Source organism: Physeter macrocephalus, chromosome 14 (assembly GCF_002837175.3).
Source record: "Physeter macrocephalus isolate SW-GA chromosome 14, ASM283717v5, whole genome shotgun sequence".
Lineage (NCBI taxonomy): Eukaryota > Metazoa > Chordata > Mammalia > Artiodactyla > Physeteridae > Physeter > Physeter macrocephalus.
In genome coordinates, this window is record NC_041227.1 from 64,815,389 (window position 1) to 64,836,620 (window position 21,232).

At 41.4% G+C, this 21,232-nt stretch overlaps 1 protein-coding gene across 9 annotated transcripts in view; it reads left to right on the plus strand.

The window, feature by feature from the left end:
• TNRC6A (trinucleotide repeat containing adaptor 6A) overlaps positions 1-21,232 on the plus strand; it is a 105,526-nt gene that overhangs the window by 54,169 nt on the left and 30,125 nt on the right. For 6 of the 9 annotated variants that reach the window (XM_055090094.1, XM_028499484.1, XM_007105631.3 and 3 more), the window contains 12 exons: positions 4,303-6,876; positions 8,220-8,396; positions 9,293-9,468; positions 10,597-10,629; positions 12,214-12,294; positions 12,658-12,709; positions 17,991-18,133; positions 18,527-18,673; positions 18,837-18,974; positions 19,464-19,592; positions 20,044-20,121; positions 20,385-20,595. In XM_055090094.1, coding sequence (XP_054946069.1) covers positions 4,303-6,876; positions 8,220-8,396; positions 9,293-9,468; positions 10,597-10,629; positions 12,214-12,294; positions 12,658-12,709; positions 17,991-18,133; positions 18,527-18,673; positions 18,837-18,974; positions 19,464-19,592; positions 20,044-20,121; positions 20,385-20,595 — 3,939 coding nt within the window. The remainder of the gene's footprint in view (positions 1-4,302; positions 6,877-8,219; positions 8,397-9,292; positions 9,469-10,596; positions 10,630-12,213; positions 12,295-12,657; positions 12,710-17,990; positions 18,134-18,526; positions 18,674-18,836; positions 18,975-19,463; positions 19,593-20,043; positions 20,122-20,384; positions 20,596-21,232) is intronic. The other 3 variants (XM_028499487.1, XM_007105633.3, XM_028499485.1) reach the window with 2 other exon arrangements.

The window sequence follows — 21,232 nt, forward strand, 5'->3', positions numbered from 1 at the left end:
GTCCTAAACGCTAGACTGCCAGGGAATTCCTTTTTTTTAGTATTCTTTTTGAGGTATGGTACTAGAGCTGCCCTCAGTCTTCCAAAGGCAGTTTTGTGTGAGAGTAGGATGCTGATGATATTTTGGATTTCATATGTTTCTCAGTTAAGTGCAGTCTTCCAAATCTTAGTTTAAAATTTGTATTTTACATTACACAGTAATACTCAACTGTCCCCTTTCCTCCCATTTCCTGGAAAAGTGTAATTACCATCTTCTACTTAATGATGTTTCTATATGTTTGTCTTCCAAATCATTTGTAATGATGGCTTTTGGCTTCCTTACGTGTAAGGGAAATATATTATTTGACTTCTTCCAATTCTGAAGTAGTCTCCGACTCTGAAATGTTTTAATCGTGATTGCTGAGGAGTCCTGCACTTTTTATAATTTTAGTTAGGCTGATAGTCTCCCCACCCCCACCCCGACTCCCTGCTCCTCTCCCCTACTCGTAGATTTTTATTTTTCTATCTAAGCTGCAGTGTTTTTCATAACAAAAATGTCTCTGTGATCCAGCCTTGGTAAATGCAGTTTTTGGGATAGCCTTTTAATTTAGGTTTTTGGGAAAGTGTCAAGTAGGTTCCAGATTAAAAATGGAATTTTAGCTAATAATTACCGATGGCATCTCTTATTTTCCTAAAATGCATGGGGGTACACGGCAAAAGGCAAATTTAGAACATTACCACCTCCAAACTAGGTCATGACCAGATTGTGAGAGAAAGTTTCACTAACATTAAAGGTGATAGAATTGGTTTGCCAAGTGTATTCTGCTGCTTTCTGGGGCTTTTTGCTTTTGATGTATTTGGTCATTAAAAAAAAAAAAGAAAAACTTTAAGTAGTCAAATCTCTGTTTTTTTTTCATGGTTTCTTTTATGTATAAAAAATTCTCATTCACAAATAACTTATTGGTTTCGTCTTAACGCTGAATCATATGGAATTGTTTTTGGTAGGTTGTCCATTTAAAAAAATCTTTATAAAGTATTGAATATCCTTTTTGCTGATTTAAAATGCTAACCGTTGACATATGACCTTAGATAATATACTTGGGGCTGCTTCTGGATTACTTTTTCTGTTCAATTGAAGTTCTCATGTACTCTGGTAGTACAGTGCTATTTAACTGTTACATGATAACAAAGAGTTTTTTTAATCCTCTTATTTGTTTTACGTGAACTTTTAAATCACTTTAATCAAATTACAGACTCTTGTTAGTTATTTTTTTATAATTGAATTAAACTTAAAAGAAACATTGTTATATATTCCTATTGAGGAACAAGTTTCCATACTTAATCAAGTTGTCTGCTATGGCCTGCAGTAAAGTTTAATCATATATGACTTTTAAAGTATTTATGTTAGCTTTATTCCAACTTCCCTTATAGTTTTTTATTTTTTGGCTGTGTTGGGTCTTCATTGCTGCGTGCGGGCTTTCTCTAGTTGCGGCGAGCGGGGCTACTCTTCGTTGTGGTATGCGGATTTCTCATTGTGGTGGCTTCTCTTGTTGAGGATCACGGGCTCTAGGCGCACGGGCTTCAGTAGTTGCAGCACGCAGGCTCAGTAGTTGTGGCACGCGAGCCCTAGAGCACGCGGGCTTCAGTAGTTGCTGCACGTGGGCTCTAGTTGTGGCACACGGGCTTAGTTGCTCCGTGGTATGTGGGATCTTCCGGGACCAGGGCTTGAACCTGTGTCCCCTGTATTGGCAGGCGGATTTTTAACCACTGCGCCACCAGGGAAGTTCCCCAACTTCCTTTATAGTTTTTGTGGCCATTACAATTAGGATCTTTTTTCATCCCATTTTGCTGTAGTCCATGAGATGATGATGATGATGGCTTGATTGTTTTAGATTTGGAGAAAAGTGGATGGATTTGGGACTTCGTGATGTTTTGGATTTGCTATGCACAGGAAGGAATCAAGGAGATAAATGTTAGGTTTTAGGAAACTTACTGAGATGAGGAAAACTAAAGCAAAGAAGCAGGATTGTTTTTTTCCTTTGGGAGGAGGCACCTGTAGGGGTATGAAATCTAGGAGCTGGCATCCTTTTTGAGATATCTAAATGGAGATTTAAAGTAAGCAATTTCTTATATGATTTCTAATTTTGTTCTTCATGAGGGAGGCATGGTGGAATGACATGTGCTTTAGAGATAGGACTGAAAAATAATGATAATCACTGATACACATTAATTAATGAAAATAATGGTCCTCATTAAGTACCTAATCTGGATCAGATATGGTTCAAAGCACTTTTAATTATTAATCATTTAATCCTCACAACTGTGTGAGATAGGTACTGTTACTATTCCCACTTTACAGATGAAGAAACTAAGGCACAGAAAGATTGAGGATCTTACCTGTGGTCACATAGCTGGTAAATGGCAGAGTGGCTTTTAAACCCAAGCAGGCTGGCTTCAGAGTTTTGCTCTTAATCGCTACACCAAACAGCCCTTCATGGAGCACTTATTTGAAACCGGCACTGAGCTACATACTTCGCATATGACAGTAGGTTAACTAAACAACCAGGTAAAGAAGTACGTACGTACCGTTTGTATCCCCATTTTGCAGGTTTGGTCATACAGCTACTACATAGAGTCCAGACTTGAACCTGGGTATCTCTAGAGTTCCAGCCATGTTCTGAGCCACCTTGCTTTTTTACCTAATGATGAATCTTGCCTTTCTTATCTTATTTTCTACAACCTTTGAGCCTCAGTTTCCTCATCTGTGAAGTGAAGGTAATGCCTGTGCTCTAGGGTTGTTTCAAGGATTCAGTGACAGCATTGCACATAAAGCACATGCTCCAGAGTGAGTGCCAAATGATGTTGCTGACAGTGCAGGTGCTGGTCTGTTGATTTGCTTTTACCCAGTTAGACTGAGTGACATTTTAGTATCCTTTATTTCATGAGAAAAATCCTCCTCATTGGCACTGAAAGATGGAAAGCTTTACTTGGCAGCTTAAAACTGCCAAATGATTCTTAATCAGAGAGCAGAAGTCAGAGTCAACAGAACTTTAAAGTATATATCTGTATATCTATATTTGGTGAGTTATGTATACATTTTTGGTCTCTGTCTAGTCCTTTTTTTTGCTACTCTTTCTAGCTCATCACCTTTTGCTGCTTAACAATTGTGCTTTGAGAGAAAATGATGCAAGATAAACCTGGTTTTCCATATTAGCAATACTCTTATAGTGAGTGACACTTAACTTTCTGGGCTTACAATGCCTGGTGGTTGGTTCATTGCATCTGGGACATGACTTGAGCATATGTATTACTTAGAAACACTACATATGATTCTGATTAGTACTGTAGTAGAGAACTACAACATGAGCAACCTGCTAGGGACGGTCTAAAGGCGAACATCTTATGCAGGTTAATATTTCTGAGGATTTCTAACTACCAGATCCTTAAACTGAATGAGAGTAATGAATTTGGGAAAGCATTAGAAGCACTAAAACTGCCTGCACTACATGCAGTACAGTAACTAGAGGATAACATCAGTACATAGCAGTAAGGCTAAGATAGGGTTATGTGACTAGTCATTAATGTCTTCAAATGTCAGAAGTTGATTTTTTAATCATAACTTTGATCTTCAGCATATCAACCATTTTTCTGTTGTCTTCTAATAAACGTGGCTATTAAGGCATTTTTATGAAGGAGAGTAGAACTAAAATTATTTTTACTTGCATGCAGTAGTTTTCAGATTGAAAATGAACACTAATGAAATGGAAATAAAATGGAAAAGGCTTTATAATTCTTATAAACTTGTTGTAATACCCAAAACAGTTGTGTGAAAAAACTATTCTAAAAAAGTGTGGCTAGAAAAGGATTCCTGATAGACTTCTAATACATTTTATCAAGTTTGGCCTGTTCACTTGTCCTTAACCATGTATATCCCAGCCCTTCTTTCCCATGTTGGGCCTCCAAGCCTGGGTTGCTCCATTATCCTAATACATCATTACTACCTTGTCCTTCCTGACTCCAGATTCTTTACTTGCTGAGATGTTAACAATTCACTCATTCAAATATTTATTGAGGAACTCTTATGTTCCAGGTACTGCTCTAGGCTCTTGGAATAACATCAGTGAACAAAGCAGCAAAATTCCCTGCCTATGTGGAATTAATTATTGGGTATGGAAAATTGGTGGCTGAGATATATAACCGATGCCTTCGTAATTATACTGCCAAGTATTATATCTTGTTGATGTTGAGGAGCCACGTACATTTATAATATATTCATCAGTTTTCCAAACATTTCATATGTTTTTGTGCTTCTCCTTTATTCTAGATATAAACCACAATACTTCAGGATCCCATTATGAAAATTCGCAGCGGGGACCTGTGTCTTCTACAAGTGACTCTAGCACAAACTGTAAGAATGCTGTTGTAAACGACTCGCCTGAAAAAGAAGCATGGCCCTCAGTCCCTGGCAGTGATCTAGAGTTGGCTTCAGAATGTGTGGATGCTGATTCTGCCTCCAGTTCTGAATCAGAGAGAAACATCACTGTCATGGCTTCAGGGAGCACAGGTGGTGAAAATGATGGCCTTCGGAATAGCACTGGACTTGGATCCCAAAACAAGTTTGTGGTCGGTAGCAGCAGCAATAATGTGGGCCACGGAAGTAGTACTGGGCCCTGGGGTTTTTCCCATGGAGCCGTAATAAGCACATGTCAGGTCTCTGTGGATGCTCCTGAAAGCAAATCAGAAAGTAGCAACAATAGAATGAATGCTTGGGGCACTGTAAGTTCTTCATCAAATGGAGGGTTAAATCCAAGCACTTTGAATTCAGCTAGCAACCATGGTGCCTGGCCAGTGTTAGAGAACAACGGACTTGCCCTAAAAGGGCCTGTAGGGAGTGGTAGTTCTGGCATCAATATTCAGTGCAGTACCTTAGGCCAGATGCCTAACAATCAGAGTATTAACTCTAAAGTGGGTGGTTCTTCTACCCATGGTACCTGGGGAAGCCTTCAGGAAACTTGTGAATCTGAAGTAAGTGGTACACAGAAGGTTTCATTCAGTGGTCAACCTCAAAATATTACCACTGAAATGACTGGACCAAATAACACTACTAACTTTGTGACCTCTAGTTTACCAAACTCCGGTTCAGTACAGAATAATGAACTGCCTAGTAATACAGGGGCCTGGCGTGTGAGCACAATGAATCATCCTCAGATACAGGCTCCGTCGGTTGTAAATGGCACTTCCCTTTCTCACCTTAGCAATGGAGAGTCAAAAAGTGGAGGCTCTTACGGTACTACATGGGGTGCCTATGGTTCTAATTACTCTGGAGACAAATGTTCAAGCCCTAATGGCCAAGCTAATGGTGACACTGTGAATGCAACTCTAATGCAGCCTGGCATAAATGGGCCTATGGGCACTAACTTTCAAGTTAACACAAATAAAGGAGGAGGTGTGTGGGAGTCTGGGGCAGTGAATTCCCAGAGTGCATCATGGGGAAATGGTGCAAATTCTGGAGGAAGTCGAAGAGGATGGGGAACTCCTGCACAAAACACTGGCACTAATATACCCAGCGTGGAATGGAGCAAACTGCCTAGCAATCAGCATTCCAGTGACAGTGCAAATGGCAATGGTAAGAAGTTTACAAACGGATGGAAATCTACTGAGGAAGAGGATCAGGGTTCTGCCACATCTCAGACAAATGAGCAAAACAGTGTGTGGGCCAAAACGGGAGGTACAGTGGAGAGCGAAGGTAGTACAGAAAGCACTGGACGCCTTGAGGAAAAAGTAACTGGGGAAAATCAGAGTAGAGATAGAAGGAAAATTGATCAGCACACATTACTCCAAAGCATTGTAAACAGAACTGACTTAGATCCACGTGTCCTATCCAACTCTGGTTGGGGACAGACTCCTATTAAGCAGAATACTGCCTGGGATACCGAAACATCACCTAGAGGGGAAAGAAAGACTGACAATGGGACAGAGGCCTGGGGAAGCTCTGCAACACAGACTTTTAACTCAGGGGCATGTACAGATAAGACTAGCCCTAGTAGTAATGATACCTCATCTGTATCGGGGTGGGGAGATCCCAAACCTACTCTGAGGTGGGGAGATTCCAAAGGCTCAAACTGCCAGGGGGGATGGGAAGATGATTCTGCTGCTACAGGAATGGCCAAGAGCAATCAGTGGGGGAATTGCAAAGAAGAGAAGTCTGCATGGAATGATTCGCAAAAGAACAAACAGGGATGGGGTGATGGACAAAAATCAAACCAAGGTTGGTCCGTTTCTGCCAGTGATAACTGGGGAGAAACTTCAAGGAGTAACCATTGGGGTGAGGCTAATAAGAAATCTAGCTCAGGAGGTAGTGACAGTGATAGGTCCGTTTCTGGTTGGAATGAACTTGGTAAAACTAGTTCTTTTACTTGGGGAAATAACATAAATCCAAATAATTCATCAGGATGGGATGAATCTTCTAAACCGAATCCTTCCCAGGGATGGGGAGATCCTCCAAAGTCTAATCAGTCTCTAGGTTGGGGAGATTCGTCAAAGCCAGTCAGTTCTCCAGACTGGAACAAGCAACAAGATGTCGGATCTTGGGGAATCCCATCAGCTACAGGCAAACCTCCTGGTACAGGCTGGCTGGGAGGACCTATACCAGCCCCAACAAAAGAAGAAGAGCCCACAGGCTGGGAGGAACCATCCCCAGAATCCATACGTCGCAAAATGGAGATCGATGATGGAACTTCAGCTTGGGGAGATCCAAGCAAATACAACTACAAAAATGTGAACATGTGGAACAAAAATGTCCCAAATGGCAGCAGCCGTTCAGACCAGCAAGCACAGGTACATCCGTTGCTCCCATCTGCAAGTGCCATCTCAAACAAAGAGGCAAGCAGTGGCTCTGGTAAGTTTTTATTTTATGGAGTCTGTGTTACAAAGTACTTCACAGTGTTGTGAACCTTGTTTCAAGTTACTGTTATTATAAAATTTGTTTAACGGAGAATTTGGATGTGCACACAAAGCTTTTTTTTTAAACTCTAATCCAGAAGAAGTTTATAGGGAAGAAAATTATGGGGAAGGTGTTTACCATCAGGGAACAGAGCTCTGCCTTTGGCAGTGTTGGCTGTGAATCCCACATACTCCGTTCTCTATTAGGAATGCTGTAGAAGGCAGAATTGGAAAAGTGATGTCAAGCTGGGATGCTGTACACTTTTTTCAGTTCTTCTGAGTCAAGCCATCACGTTTTGGTTTTATTATTTGACTAAAATATCCCCAGAAATAAAACAAGTATCTGATAAGCACAGTGCTCTCTAAAAAACTAGGTACTATATTTGGCCTTAGAAGGAATTTTCTTAAGTAGGCGTGAAATCTAAGTCTATTGGATATAGCATGTATGTATGTTTGCTTAAAACATTTAATAATATCTTTCTGGTATATTCCACTTTCGTCTTATAGCAAGGAACTAATTCCTATCCTCTGCAAATTATCTTGACAATGGCATTTTTCATTAGTTGTCACTGAGATGTGTTGTCTTTGTTAATGGAGGTTTTATTGAATAATAATCCCATTGGATGTGCAGACAGAAGTGTTTTCATGAACTAACCTTTCGGCACCGAATTTTTTTTCTGAGTATTATTAATTTAGATATAATTCTTAGAAAAAACAGGTATGTATCTAAGGGGAAGGCTGTTTTGGTTCTTTTAAACAATGTGTTTATGGCTTGGCTTTGCCTTGCTTTGGACAACCTAATAAAAAAATTTTAAGAAGCATTGTTCAGCATGTATAAAAGTAGGATGCCTACCTATTATTAGTCTTATAGTAAATTGCCTTTTCCAGAACAGTGATGTTGAAAGGTTGTACGTATAGTAAAAATTTTATACACGTACTGTATCCAGCTTGATCACCTGCTTTATTAATTCACTAGGTTTGACTCAGAATGACTTGACTCTTCCAGGAGTTAAATTCATCTTCAAAGGAGGATGACTTGCCATAATTAAGGTTATTCAAAAGAATTTGCTGTACACCCAGAGGGCAATTCTGAAAGAAGAGGTGAAAAAACAATTCATACCATATAGTTAAATTATAATAGTGGGAAATTGTCTTCTTTACATAAAACAGATGCCATCCTTTCTGCCTGTCACAACATTATTATTTAATACATAAATGTGAAGGTCTTCTTTTGTTCCCTAAGTATTCCTTATTGCCCCTACCGTGTGCTGATGACTTCTTTTCCCACACTTTCTAAAGGCTGGGGTGAGCCCTGGGGTGAGACTTCTACTCCAGCCACAACTGTGGATAATGGTACTTCAGCATGGGGTAAACCCATAGACAGTGGTCCCAGCTGGGGCGAACCCATTGCTGCGGCATCCAGCACATCCACGTGGGGCTCCAGCTCTGTTGGTCCACAAGCATTAAGCAAATCTGGTAAGTTATTGATAATTCCTAGTTTCCGTTTTGTAGCAGTGGTGATCTCATTGACTATAATTAAGTAATTGGATAATGCTTATGTCATTGATAATGTATCCATGTATTATCATACTAGATGATTTCACTATTTGTTTGGCTCTTTGAACTTGTTAATGTGGTGTGCTTTTTTACCTTTCTGAATTTTCCTATCTTTTCTTTTTCTTAGAAGGGTATAACTATTCATGATTTGCATGTACTTCACCAAATCTAAATTATATTTCACCAAATTGGATTATTTAGAAATAGTCAAGCAACTTTCATGCTATCCAGCACGAGAGACTGAGTATAATAGTCATGGGGACACATGTCCAAACTTTCAGACTCAGGTTCCAGATAATTCCCTGAATATTACACAGAAAATGAACAGAGTTCAGGAAGGAACCTCAATATTCAGATGAACATTGTCACTATTCCCATAGGAATTCCAAAGGCCGAGCATAGAGATGAAATACTTTCTGCTTTTGACTTGCTATACTTTTGGGCCATTCTCCTTAAGAATATGTATTAAAATTAATTTTTTAAAATTCTGTTCATCCTCTTGGCCCTGTGCGTCACCATGCAGCTTGCTAAGCAAGTACGAACAAGAATGCCACCGATGTCCCATGTTTAGGAGCCCTCTGATTTGTAAAAGCATGGCAGGTGTTTTATTGAAAATTTTAATAAAAATAAATTCTTGTTTAATGTAGCTTTTAGCTCAGCGTATAACATACGTTTTTGCCATGCAGATCTGGTAAGGGAGCTAAAAGAGGGTTTTTTAGGTTCTCCCCCTGCTCTGCCTGCTTAATGAATGCTCAGCCTCCAGAAAGAATTGTTTGATTAAAGCATGTTTCTCTTTATCACAAATCCACAATCAGGGCCAAAATCTATGCAAGATGGCTGGTGTGGTGATGATATGCCATTGCCTGGAAATCGCCCCACTGGCTGGGAAGAGGAAGAGGATGTAGAGATTGGAATGTGGAATAGTAATTCATCTCAAGAGCTTAATTCATCTTTAAATTGGCCACCATATACAAAGAAAATGTCATCGAAGGTAAACATTTCAAGGGCAAAGCCCTTGAAACTTTAAATTCCAAAGGTAGTTTACCCACAGAAAATTAATGTTCTGCCTACCCGTTTTTGGCAATCAGTATAGTCCGCGCAGTCCCCAACTTAGGTAGAACCTCTTGTATGGGCAGCCACCTAGAAAAACATAAGACTACAGGAACTTCCTTTCTCCCCACTGCTACAGCTTGGGATTTCTCTCCTCCTCCCCCTCCACCAGTGCCGCCTGGGACAACCCCTCGCCCCAGGGGGGTGCCTGCAGTGCTGAGGATGAAGAGAAGGGCAGATCTCCATGTCGACTCTTTCCATCCCACTGCCAGTTCGTCTCCCATTCCACCTCCTCACCTGGAGTCCCCGACCTCCCCATTACCCAGAGTTACCGTCCCCCTTACTCATCCCCCATCTTTGTCCCTTCTCTACCCTGAAAGGTCCTGTGACAGAAATCCCTAGGAATGAGTAGAGTTTTGTTTTGCTTTTAAATGTGGGCAAATCTTATCCCAAACCTGGCTGTTCATCAGAACTGTATGGCATTTGTTTAAAAAGTATAATTTCCTATACCCTAGGCTACTGTTCTTTTGGAAATTGGACCAAGTTTCTTGTCCTAAACAAGCTCTCTGAATGTTTCTGATGCAGAGCCAGGTTTGAGAACACTGGTGTCAGATTTTCTTGGGGACCATTTTGAAAATATGTGCCTAGTCCCCCAGGTGATTCTAATATATCCTCTCGACCCTATTTGAGAACAATTTCTTTTTGAAGGACCTTAGAAGTCAAATACCCAGTAGCTCACTGCCAGGGTCCCTCCCTTTTAATCCTGGGATTCTAAGTCTAGGACCTGCCATTTTCATTTTTAAAATTTTTCATTTGGCTGAATTTGCCTATTGCCTCACCGTATAGCTTATGAAGTGCTTTCCCATATTTTACATAAATCATTTGATCCTCATAACCTTCTGAGATAGAACACTAATGAGGAATTTGAGACTGGAAAAAGTGGTGACTTGCCCAGAGTTGCATAACTAGTAAGTGAAAGAGCAAGGACTTAAGTTTAGGTCTTCCAATTCCAAACCCTGTGTTCTTCCCACTGGACCATGCTGTTTTGTGACTTTGTCTTTCCTTACAGGGTCTGAGTGGCAAAAAAAGGAGAAGGGAAAGGGTGTGTAGCCTTTTTACTCTTTCTCCTTTGTTTCTACTAGTAAAAATCTTTTAGAAAGCAACTGCAAATATTTATTTAGCCTCTGCTGTGTGCCAGGTACTGTGCTTGGTGCTGGGGGTTCAGAAACACTAGGATAAGAGCATACCTTCAAGGAGCTCAGGGTCTAGTATGGGGCATTAAGAGTTGCTCTAAGGAGTGTTAGCTTGAATTTGGAAGATGCCTGGGGGTGGGGTGTGTTAGGGAAAGTGTTAGCCTGATGTTACTAAAATACAGAATTTTAGGGAAGAGGTGACAATCTAATCTGTAGTTAGATTAGGGGCAGATACCACAGTGTTTTCAGTAACATGCCAGAGAATTTGAGCTTTATTTTGTATAAAATATGGAGCCAATCAAATTGAATAGAAGGCAACATCAGTTTGGTTTTTAAAATTAATTTCTTTAAAGAAAGCTAACCAGTGATAGTATGAAAGATAAATTGGAACAGAAGAGAGACCAGAGTTAGTGATCTTAGTTAGGAAGCTTCTGCATTCATTCTGGTTAGAAAGGACAGCATGAATTGGGAAGGAAGAATAAATGTTTAGTAGAAGGGATTGTTGTGAGAGACATTTGGAATAAAAGAGACAGGTCTTGGCAACCAATTAGGCACGGGGTGGGGGTGAAAAAGGAAAAGGAATCAAAGCCCACTTCAGAAACCTTGGAAAGGGTTAGATGCTTGCTTCAGAGACCTGCAGTTAGGGGGAAATTACAAAGCTGTGTTCTGTTCCACAGTCAGAAGGAATAGGTAGTAGCAATGGGAAAGGGAAATGAAGGCAACAAACTGAGAATGGTTCTGTGATCCTCACGTTAATGGGAGACCTTGGTCTCTATGGCTTCCAGCCTCCCTATCTACCAGACTGTTAATCATGGACCATTTATTCTCTCAAGTCATGTCTCCAAGTAGTTTCCGTACCTCCCATACCCTAATCAGCCGCAGAAAGCCAACACCAAGTAGGAGGAATCCCAGCTTTAGTTGCTGCTGGGGATATTGTGTTCTTGGCAGCATAAATTGGAATTTTTAAAATACTCTTTCATATGGAAGCATATGGTGTTTTTTCAGTACAGTGCACATAGCATAATTAAATTATGGGTTTAATTGGTTTCTTTGGACTAACCTGAAACCTGGTGACTCTTCTTACTTTGGTTTTGTGTGAGAATTCTACAAATCCAAATTATAATTAATCTTTTAGGACACAGTTCATTTATAAATTGGAAACTGTCTGATGAACAGTTCTCCATTATCCAGAGGACCTTTTTACTTTTTGTGGGTCATCAAGGCCCTTTGCTTCTGTCTTTTCCTTCTGACTGCTTGCCTTTAGAGATTTCTCTGTGCATTACAGCTATACCAGAGGACTGGAGCAAAGGAAGTTGAAAATCAAATAAGTTGATTTTTAATTATGAACAACTCTGTGAGAAGAGTTGGTTGGAGGAGAAATTTATTGGCTAAAAGTGAGAGTTGGGAATTGTCTTGAAGTTTTATTAATCCATCACTATACCCAGATAAATAGAGATGGCCATGGCATCTTTCTACTCTTTTATTTTACAAAGGGAATGATGAAAGGTGGAAACAAACAAGAAGAAGCATGGATAAATCCATTTGTTAAACAGTTTTCAAATATCAGTTTTTCGGTAAGTATGTTTTTTTGGCAACCTCCTCCCCTTTTAATGGTGATCTGTAGACTTACCCTAATGTCATTTTTTTGTTTTCTTAAATAATTCTTTTGAGTCCTTATGAATATGCTGAGGTTAGAATAAAATTTTCCATGAGGTCTTCTTTATTTTTACAGTTTTAGCTAAAAACATTGTTCACGTATCTTTTTTTTTCACGTCTTATTTTTTAAAATATTTTTTTATCATATTAGGCAGTGAAAAATGAAGTTTTAAGATCCACTTAAATTTCACAAATAAGGAAATAAAGTAAAATTCTTCACTTTTAATTTATTTTCATTGGTAAGTTAAGGTCTACTAACATGCTACTTTTTCCTTCTTCAGAGAGACTCACCAGAAGAAAATGTACAGAGCAATAAGATGGACCTTTCTGGAGGTACGAAAAAATTAAATCAGTTTGAGTTTTATATTCATCATTGATGGAGAAACTTACCTGACAATGATGCTACTAAAAGAGCACTGACCTTGACCAGGAGAGGGAGACCTGGGTTTCTGTTTCAGTGTTCCTGTTCTCTCTAACGTACATTAGAATGTGGGGATTTTATGAGTTAGTGTGCCTTTTAAAGTGTAAATCACTGTGCAGATCTAAGGTAGTGGTACGGTTAGTCTTTGGTTACCTCAGATTTAGTCCTGTCAAGAATAAGTTATCCAGGGCTTCCCTGGTGGCGCAGTGGTTGAGAGTCCGCCTGCCGAGGCAGGGGACACGGGTTCGTGCCCCGGTCCGGGAAGATCCCACGTGCCGCGGGGCGGCTGGGCCCGTGAGCCACGGCCGCTGAGCCCGCGCGTCCGGAGCCTGTGCTCCGCAACGGGAGAGGCCACAACAGTGAGAGGCCCGCGTACCGCAAAAAAAAAAAAAAGAATAAGTTATCCAGGTTGAGTGATATAGTCTTAATTTAGGGAACAGTGTGTACAAAGACCCAGGTATATGATAGAGATATCTTAAACCATGCTGGAGAAATGGCAAGTAGTTCCACGTAATGGAAGAAGAAATATAAATTGGTTGTGGTGGTGGGAGTGTGGTGACGGTAAAAGCTTTACCTAGGTGAGGTTGCTAGAAAACTCGGTAGGTGCTAAATCATGAGGAGCTTGGGTGTCTGAGCTTTATTCTGAAAGTATGGGATTAAAGAATTTTAAGCCAGGAGAATGAAATGATTTGGTTTTATGTTTTACAAAAATAATCATGGCTGTAGATTGAAAATATCTTGGGACAGAAAACATTGGCAGCAGAGGAAGACTAAAAGATACTAAACATAGCAAAACCAGTTAGAGCTATGTTGCTATAGCCAGTGAGAACTTTCAAAGCTCTAAACTAAGACAGTTGGTGGGAAGAATCTTAATTCAGTGGAGATATAGGAATTAGAATCAATAAAAGTTGACAACTGGCTTGAATCGATTTGCTGTGGAGGATGAGGGTGAGGGTGTGGTAAAGGATAATTCCCAGCTTTCTTGCCTGGACAGTTTAGTATGTGGCCCTGTTGTTGTTGTATTAGTCTGAGTCCAGGCAGAAGAGAGAAACTACATAGTAGTTTGAACAGGGGAAGTTTGATACAAATGTAAAGAATCACCATTAGACTCACGAGGGATTGGCTAGGAAGAGGAAATGACGAGACTCCTCAAGAATATATGAATATATGAATAGCAGATATAAGAAATAACCTAACGACTAAATTGTAAAATCAACAGCTTAAACAACTGTTCAACAGCTTAAAAAGTGAAAAAAGGGAGGAGAAAAGAAAATGGCCTATAGAGATAAGCAATGGATAACATGCAAAACTACTGCCATCCTTGTTTCTGTAATTGGTCACAAGCTCTCGTTGGTATCTTTGGCTTCCTTCTTCTTTTACTATCCATTCCATACTTCCCCGCTGTCAGCCAGCACCTCAGCTGCTCTGGGTTCTTTTGCTGGTGGAGTGACCCAAACCTTCATTCCTGCAGGGTCTGAGCCCCCCGTCATCTTGCCTTTTTTGGTTGTTATAGTTTTTTCATTAACCTTTACTCCTGGGCATGGAACTACTAAGAAGCACCCCCAGACGCACACGCCCACCCCCTGCCCACCTGCCCGGATTCCAGAGTCTTCGCTGCCTTCATTTTGTAGCAGGAAACCAGGTCCCCCTTGGTAATCAGAGTCAGTCACTCCAGCCAGCAGGTGAGCCCCCCACCCCCTTGCCAGCTGGTTCAGTGACATCGAACTGCATCCTGTAGGACAGAAGCCCATCCTTTTAGGATGTTGTCTTTCAGCTTGCTTTGTAACTGGGTCTTCAGGAACCACTTGTACCTATCAGTTTGGCTAGCTGCTTTTGGGTGATGATATATGTGGTAAGACCAGTTAGTTAAGCCCGTTACTCTACTTCCTTTACTATGAAATGAGTTCCTTGATCAGACACAGTGCTGTGAGGAGTGATGGATAAGGCCTTTTGTGAGACCATGGATGGCAGGGGGAAAAAGTCCATATCCAGAATATGCGTCTATTCCTGTGATGACAAGGCTCTGCCTCCTCCATGGCTCACTGAATGGCAGAGAAGTTGCTGTGCTGCTGTGCTGTTGGAACTTGCTGGAAATCTACCCTTCTAGGGTGCTGGGAAAAGCTGTTCATGGAGAGATGTCTCACCTTAGACACTCTGCTACAAAGCTGCTTGGAGGTATGTGGGAATGCTGGGAGAAGCTGGCCTCCGAGTGAGGCTGACCACCCTGTACTGCAAGTGTAGGGCACAGGAGAAGCTGGAAGCACTGCCAAAGCCGCCAAGGGCACGTAGGCAAAACGTCCGCCTGCAGTGTCTCTCCAGCGCCCTCTATTGACAAAGCCTCAGTGCCAACTGGCGAAGGAAAAAAATTTAGAGCCCAGATATTTTCACAGAGCAGTCAAAAAAGTGTGAATTTGGAGCTGAGAGACCATAAATCAGTAACTGGCCATTATTTGAGATACGAAATACAGTAGGAGAAACAGGTTTGATAGACAAGGTTACTGAGTTTAAAGTTGCTATGAAAACCATGTGGTGATGTCCAGTAAGCAGTAGAAAATCTGGACGTGGAGCTTAGAAGAGATAGGGCTGGAGATAGTAAGTGTAACTAGACACTGATGGTAGTACAGCCTCAAAAATAGGTTGACTAGGGAATTCCCTGGTCGTCCAGTGGTTAGGACTCCACGCTTTCACAGCCAAGGGCCTGGGTTCGATCCCTGGTTGGGGAACTAAGATCCTACAAGCTGCGCCAGCACGGCGAGGAAAAGAAAAAGGTTAAAAAGTTTAACAAAAAAAGAAGGTTGGCTAGAGGCTTATAGAGTAATGGACCAAAGACGGACTCCAGGGGGAATAATGACATTTAAGGAATGATATGAGGAGCAATGGAACAAGTTAGAGTAGAGTAATTTTTCAGTAGTCAGATGAGAATAGAGATTTGAGAAGAGGAGAGTGATTGTCATGGAGTGGATTTGATCCTAGGGGTTAGGACGAGTCATTGGTAACTTTAGCCAAGGGCCTTCTTAAAGGATTGGTCGACGGGCAGCTGCCACATTTGGCACTCAGATGGTTTTTAAAGTGATGCAGTGACTTCCCTTGTGGCCCAGTGGTTAAGAATCTGCCTGCCAGTTCAGGGGACACGAGTTCAAGCCCTGGTCTGGGAAGATCCCACATGCCGCGGAGCGGCTAAGCTTGTGCGCCACAACTACTGAGCCTGTGCTCTAGAGCCCACGAGCCACAGCTTCTGAGCCTGTGTGCCTAGAGCCCGTGCTCCGCAACAAGAGAAGCCACCGCAATGAGAAGCCCACACACTGCAACTAAGAGTAGCCCCCGCTCGCCGCAACCAGAGAGAAGCCTGCGCGCAGCAACAAAGACCCAACGCAGCCAAAAATGAATGAATGAATGTATAAAGTGACATGGAATGGTTGGAGGAATGGTTTGGAGAGAGGATGTATCATGCCACTTTTTGAGAAGATTTTGTTTAGGTAGGCAAAAATAATGTGGATTGTTAGGAAAGAACAGCTTGGAGAGAGACTTGGAAGAAGAGTTGGTTGGGTTTGGTTACAAGATTAGATGTGGAGAGTGAGGAAAAGAGTTCAAGACGACTAGCTCGGGTGCGTCAGTGGATGGTGACACCATTAACGGGGGAAAGAGAACAGAGGAGAGGTTGTTGCAAAAGTTCGTTGCCAAAAAAAAAAAGTTCGTTGCCATTTAAGGGAGAGCTCTTAATTACAAGTGCTGAAAGGTGGGTTATTCATATATCTGGACCAGTACTTCTGGAAAGCAGCATTTGAAAATTGTACCTATTTTAAGAATACTTTCCTTTTGTTAAAATTTTTCTTTTCCACTTGCGTAGGATGAGGGTAGTAGGGTGAGTGTTGTGGTGGCTGCAGCAGCAGGCATCTCAAAGAAGGACAGCAGTTGCAGAGAAATTATGGGTGAGATCTGAGGACTGAGAAAATGTGGAGCCTGAGGAACAGGGAAATGGGAGGAACAGGTATTTTTGCAAGGTAAAAACCAAGGTTTCAAGGCTGTGTGACTGCGAGAATGAAGATGCCACTTTTGAGTCCCGTGAAGATCTAGGGGCGATATCATGTGCTTGGTTTCACCTGTTAAAAGTCACAAAGGGGCATTCAAGTGGCTGTGCTTAGCAGGCAGTTAAAGATGTGCGACTGAGCACAGGAGTGAATTCAGAGTAGGCATTTGTATTTGAGGGTCACCTTGGTAGTGTCCCTGGTCCAACCTCCCAGCCCCAGAGTCCCCCACAATCCTTTCCCTGCTGCCGGCTCCCAAGCCCTTGGGACACCCTCTCACCTGCGTGGAGTCTTCCCTGTGTCCCTCATTCCTTGTTTACTCCTCACAGTGAAGACTCAGCTTTTCTCTCCAAATACATGTGGAGCCACCAGGGGTAAAACTGCATACTCTGTTCTTGAGGGTCCAGTGAATAAGCCTGAGGGAGGCCAGTTTGAGAGAGAGAGTTGAAAGAGTGAGACTTAAAACATACTGAGTACATCCCAGCATTGAAGAAACACAAAGAAGTGGGCTCAGCTATGGAAAGAGGAGGAGAAAGAGAACCCAGAACGGGTATAATACGATAAGGATGTGAAGTTAGAGATTTGTTTAAGTAGGATTGTAGCCTGGGAGCTGGCTATTTTGAGTGAAGATTTTTTGCCAGACAGGGGCTTTCCATGAGAGGAGGTCATATTTATTGCAGCTTAGTCAGAATGAGGAGAGCGGAGCAAGCCCTGAGAAGAGAGGAAGACCTTTCCATGTCTGCTAAATGGGGGTGATGATAGTAGAGTTCTTAGCATTAAATGAGAATGCATGTTCAGAACGGTGCCTGGCACTTTGTAAGCATCTGCTAGATGATGGTTTGTCTTGGTGCTATTTCTGTTGTTTGTTATTGGAAACTATGTTGTTATTTTAAAATTAAGCAGATTATAGATGACCAAAGATGTCTTAACCATCTATTTCCTCGTCTATTTTCAAGTTAATTTGGTTCAATAAAATAACAGTATTCGCTAAACCCAACTTGTGAGGAATGCAAGATTTATTAAAGGCTAGTGCATTCTTCACATGTCCTGGTCAAGGCAGAAGTCATTTTGATTTGGAAGTGAGTATTTTTCTTTCTACTGTACATTTATCTGAAACCATCTAGGTTAATTTATCTTCCTACTTGATAACATCTCCTGCATTTATTAGGAATGTTACAAGACAAACGAATGGAGATAGATAAACATAGCCTAAATATTGGTGATTACAATCGAACGGTCGGGAAAGGCCCTGGTTCTCGGCCTCAGATTTCCAAAGAGTCTTCCATGGAGCGCAGTCCTTACTTTGATAAGGTAAGTTGTTCGTTTGTTTTCTGTTTGTTTTACCCTGTGGCTAAGAAAGCAATACACTTAATAGCATAATTTTCTCATGAACAGTTTAGAACATTTAATATAATATAAAGTGTTATAACCCGGTGCCAAACATTACTGGGCTTGTAGTTCATTGTCCTTTTATGTCTTGATTTATCATAGGGGTTGCATTTATATTTTCCTCTTAATCCCATAAAGTATGTTTGGTTCTTTTTATGTACTCTAGAATTAACACTAATCTGATCTCTTCTGTTTTCTACCTGTTTCCTGTTGATGCTGGAATGTCATATGACTTCTCTTCTGTTCCTGCAATGATTTCTCCCTTCCACTTGTTTGCTTGGCTGGTGTTGCACATCTTTCTGTCTGTCCAATCAGGATGGCATTGTAGCAGATGAATCCCAAAACATGCAGTTTATGTCCAGTCAAAGCATGAAGCTTCCCCCTTCAAATAGTGCACTACCTAACCAGGCCCTTGGCTCCGTAGCAGGGCTGGGTATGCAAAACTTGAATTCTGTTAGACAGGTAAGTCCACATGTGTATTTTAGGCTCTCTGTTGATTTGTATAAGTAATAAGATCTCTCTTACGTGTAGTTGCTGTGTTTAAGTCAATATTTCAGTGTGGTAATGAGGTGTTTGTCCCTAAAGAATCCCAGTGTTATTTGGTGGTGGTTGTTTGTTTTTGTAGAATGGCAATCCCAGTATGTTTGGTGTTGGAAACACAGCAGCACAACCCCGGGGCATGCAGCAGCCTCCAGCACAACCTCTCAGTTCATCTCAGCCTAATCTCCGTGCTCAAGTGCCTCCTCCATTACTCTCCCCTCAGGTGAATAAATTTCCACTATATTCGCTACTCTTTACCTGGAAAAGAACCTTGAATAAATTTATAATTTATATTTGAATGAGATGACTAGTTGATCATCATAGTGTTTATTGGCAACTTTGGGATGAAACTAATTCTGAATTAGTTATTATTACAGAGGGATGTGGGTAGGGTGAAGAAAATGAGTCAAAGATAATTTAAATCTAAAATTTATCATTCTCTTTCATAAAATACCTTGAGGGGAGGAAGACAATAGCAAAGTAAATTGACTGGCTTAAGATTCATCTCTGTCACTTTATACTTAACACATGAAAATATATGTGAACAATAAATTAGTGAAGTCAAGAAAGACAGTTAGAACACAATCCCCCACCCCAGTAATAGTCCACAAATTTTAATTGCTCTACTGATAATTTAAAATACACAGTACGTTTTGTTAGCTTGAGTTACTTTTATTTACTTTTATTATTAACCTACCATTGTGATCCTAAGGTTCCAGTTTCATTGCTGAAGTATGCACCAAACAACGGTGGCCTGAATCCGCTCTTTGGCCCTCAGCAGGTAGCCATGCTGAACCAGCTATCCCAACTAAACCAGCTTTCTCAGATCTCCCAGTTACAGGTAAGTAGAATAATAGCCTTATTCAGTATACATTTATTGAGTGTCTACTGTGTGCTAAACACTAGATTGTGCACGGGAAGTGTTGCAGTAAACAAAACGGGCATAGTCACGGCCTTCAGGGAGCTTACAGTCCATGTGTGAAGACAGATGGTGGACTCGAAGGGCAGGGTGCTCTGTGAGCAAGGCCAGCCAAGTCTGGGCTGGTGGTCATGATATGATGATCAGGAAAAATTTCCCTGATGAAGTGGAAGTTTAGATTGAGCAAAAGACTGAATTCAGTAGAATGGCTGGAGGCCAGAGAGTCCAAACAAGAGATATTAGATGAGGCAGGGCATGTGGGCATTGACTACATGAAACCATGCCTTTGTAGGTCCCTCTGCCACCGTCACTGTAGGGCATGCTAGTCTGTGATGACGTGATGCTGATGACCTTTTTGCAATCTCCCCTCCAGCGATTGTTAGCGCAGCAGCAAAGGGCGCAGAGTCAGAGAAGCGTGCCTTCTGGGAACCGGCAGCAGCAAGACCAGCAGGTAGATCTGATCCTTCCCCTTGCTTTGCTTGTACTCAGCTTATATCAACTCCATTGTAAGAAGACAGTCGAAATGCCTTTATTAAACTATAATGGAAAAGGTTGTTCATTAAGTCTTCTGTCTGCCCAGAAGTCTTATTAACGGGTATGTAGTGATTCTGCACCTTCCTGCTGAGAAGGAAGTGAATTCAAAAATGAAGGGGAATGAAGGTGTCTGTAAAGACTTTTCTCCACAGTTTTTCACAGTCGTCTTGTCGTTTTAAGGGTCGACCTCTTAGTGTGCAGCAGCAGATGATGCAGCCGTCTCGTCAACTTGATCCAAACCTGCTGGTGAAACAACAGACTCCGCCGTCTCAGCAGCAGTCACTCCATCAGCCAGCCATGAAATCTTTCCTTGAAAATGTCATGCCCCACACTACACCTGAGCTGCAAAAAGGGCCATCACCAATAAATGCTTTCAGCAACTTCCCCATAGGTGGGTTTCTCCTTGGCCAAAGCATTCGGCTGGTGCTTCATGATCACAAGTTAACATCCTGCTCTCTTACCTGTCCAGATGTTCTCTTGTGAGCGCCACGCTGATCTTTAGCTGTTCCCTCTCAGAGAGTGGCCACGCCTCTTCTAGCGCTAACCTCTTCATGCTTCAGGAAGGCCTCCGTGCAAGAAAATCACACTGTTTAAAAAATCCCGTGCTCTTTTGGAATGACTTCGTGTAAAGATATTATTTCTTTTTAACACTCAGATATCTTAATTGTAGGATATGAATTGGAGGGGAGGACTGAAATTATTAGAGCACGCCAGAGAAATTTTGAGCAGTGCTGCTTTCAGGAAACAACTGGGAACAGTCACATCTGAAATTTTAATTACTGTTTAAATATTTATAAATGATTACTGGCATGAATGTAGAAAATAGGGGTGAGAGAAGGGATTGTCTTTATTCCTTTTGCCGTAGCTCCCCCCCTCTCTTTTTTTATGTTGTCTCCAGGCTTTTTATTCCCTCTGGGAATTTCAGGCTTATATGTCTTCTCCTTCCTTAGGTCCCTTTTCTTCTTGTGCCTTTTTTTTTTTTTCTTTAACATCTTTATTGGAGTATAATTGCTTTACAATGGTGTGTT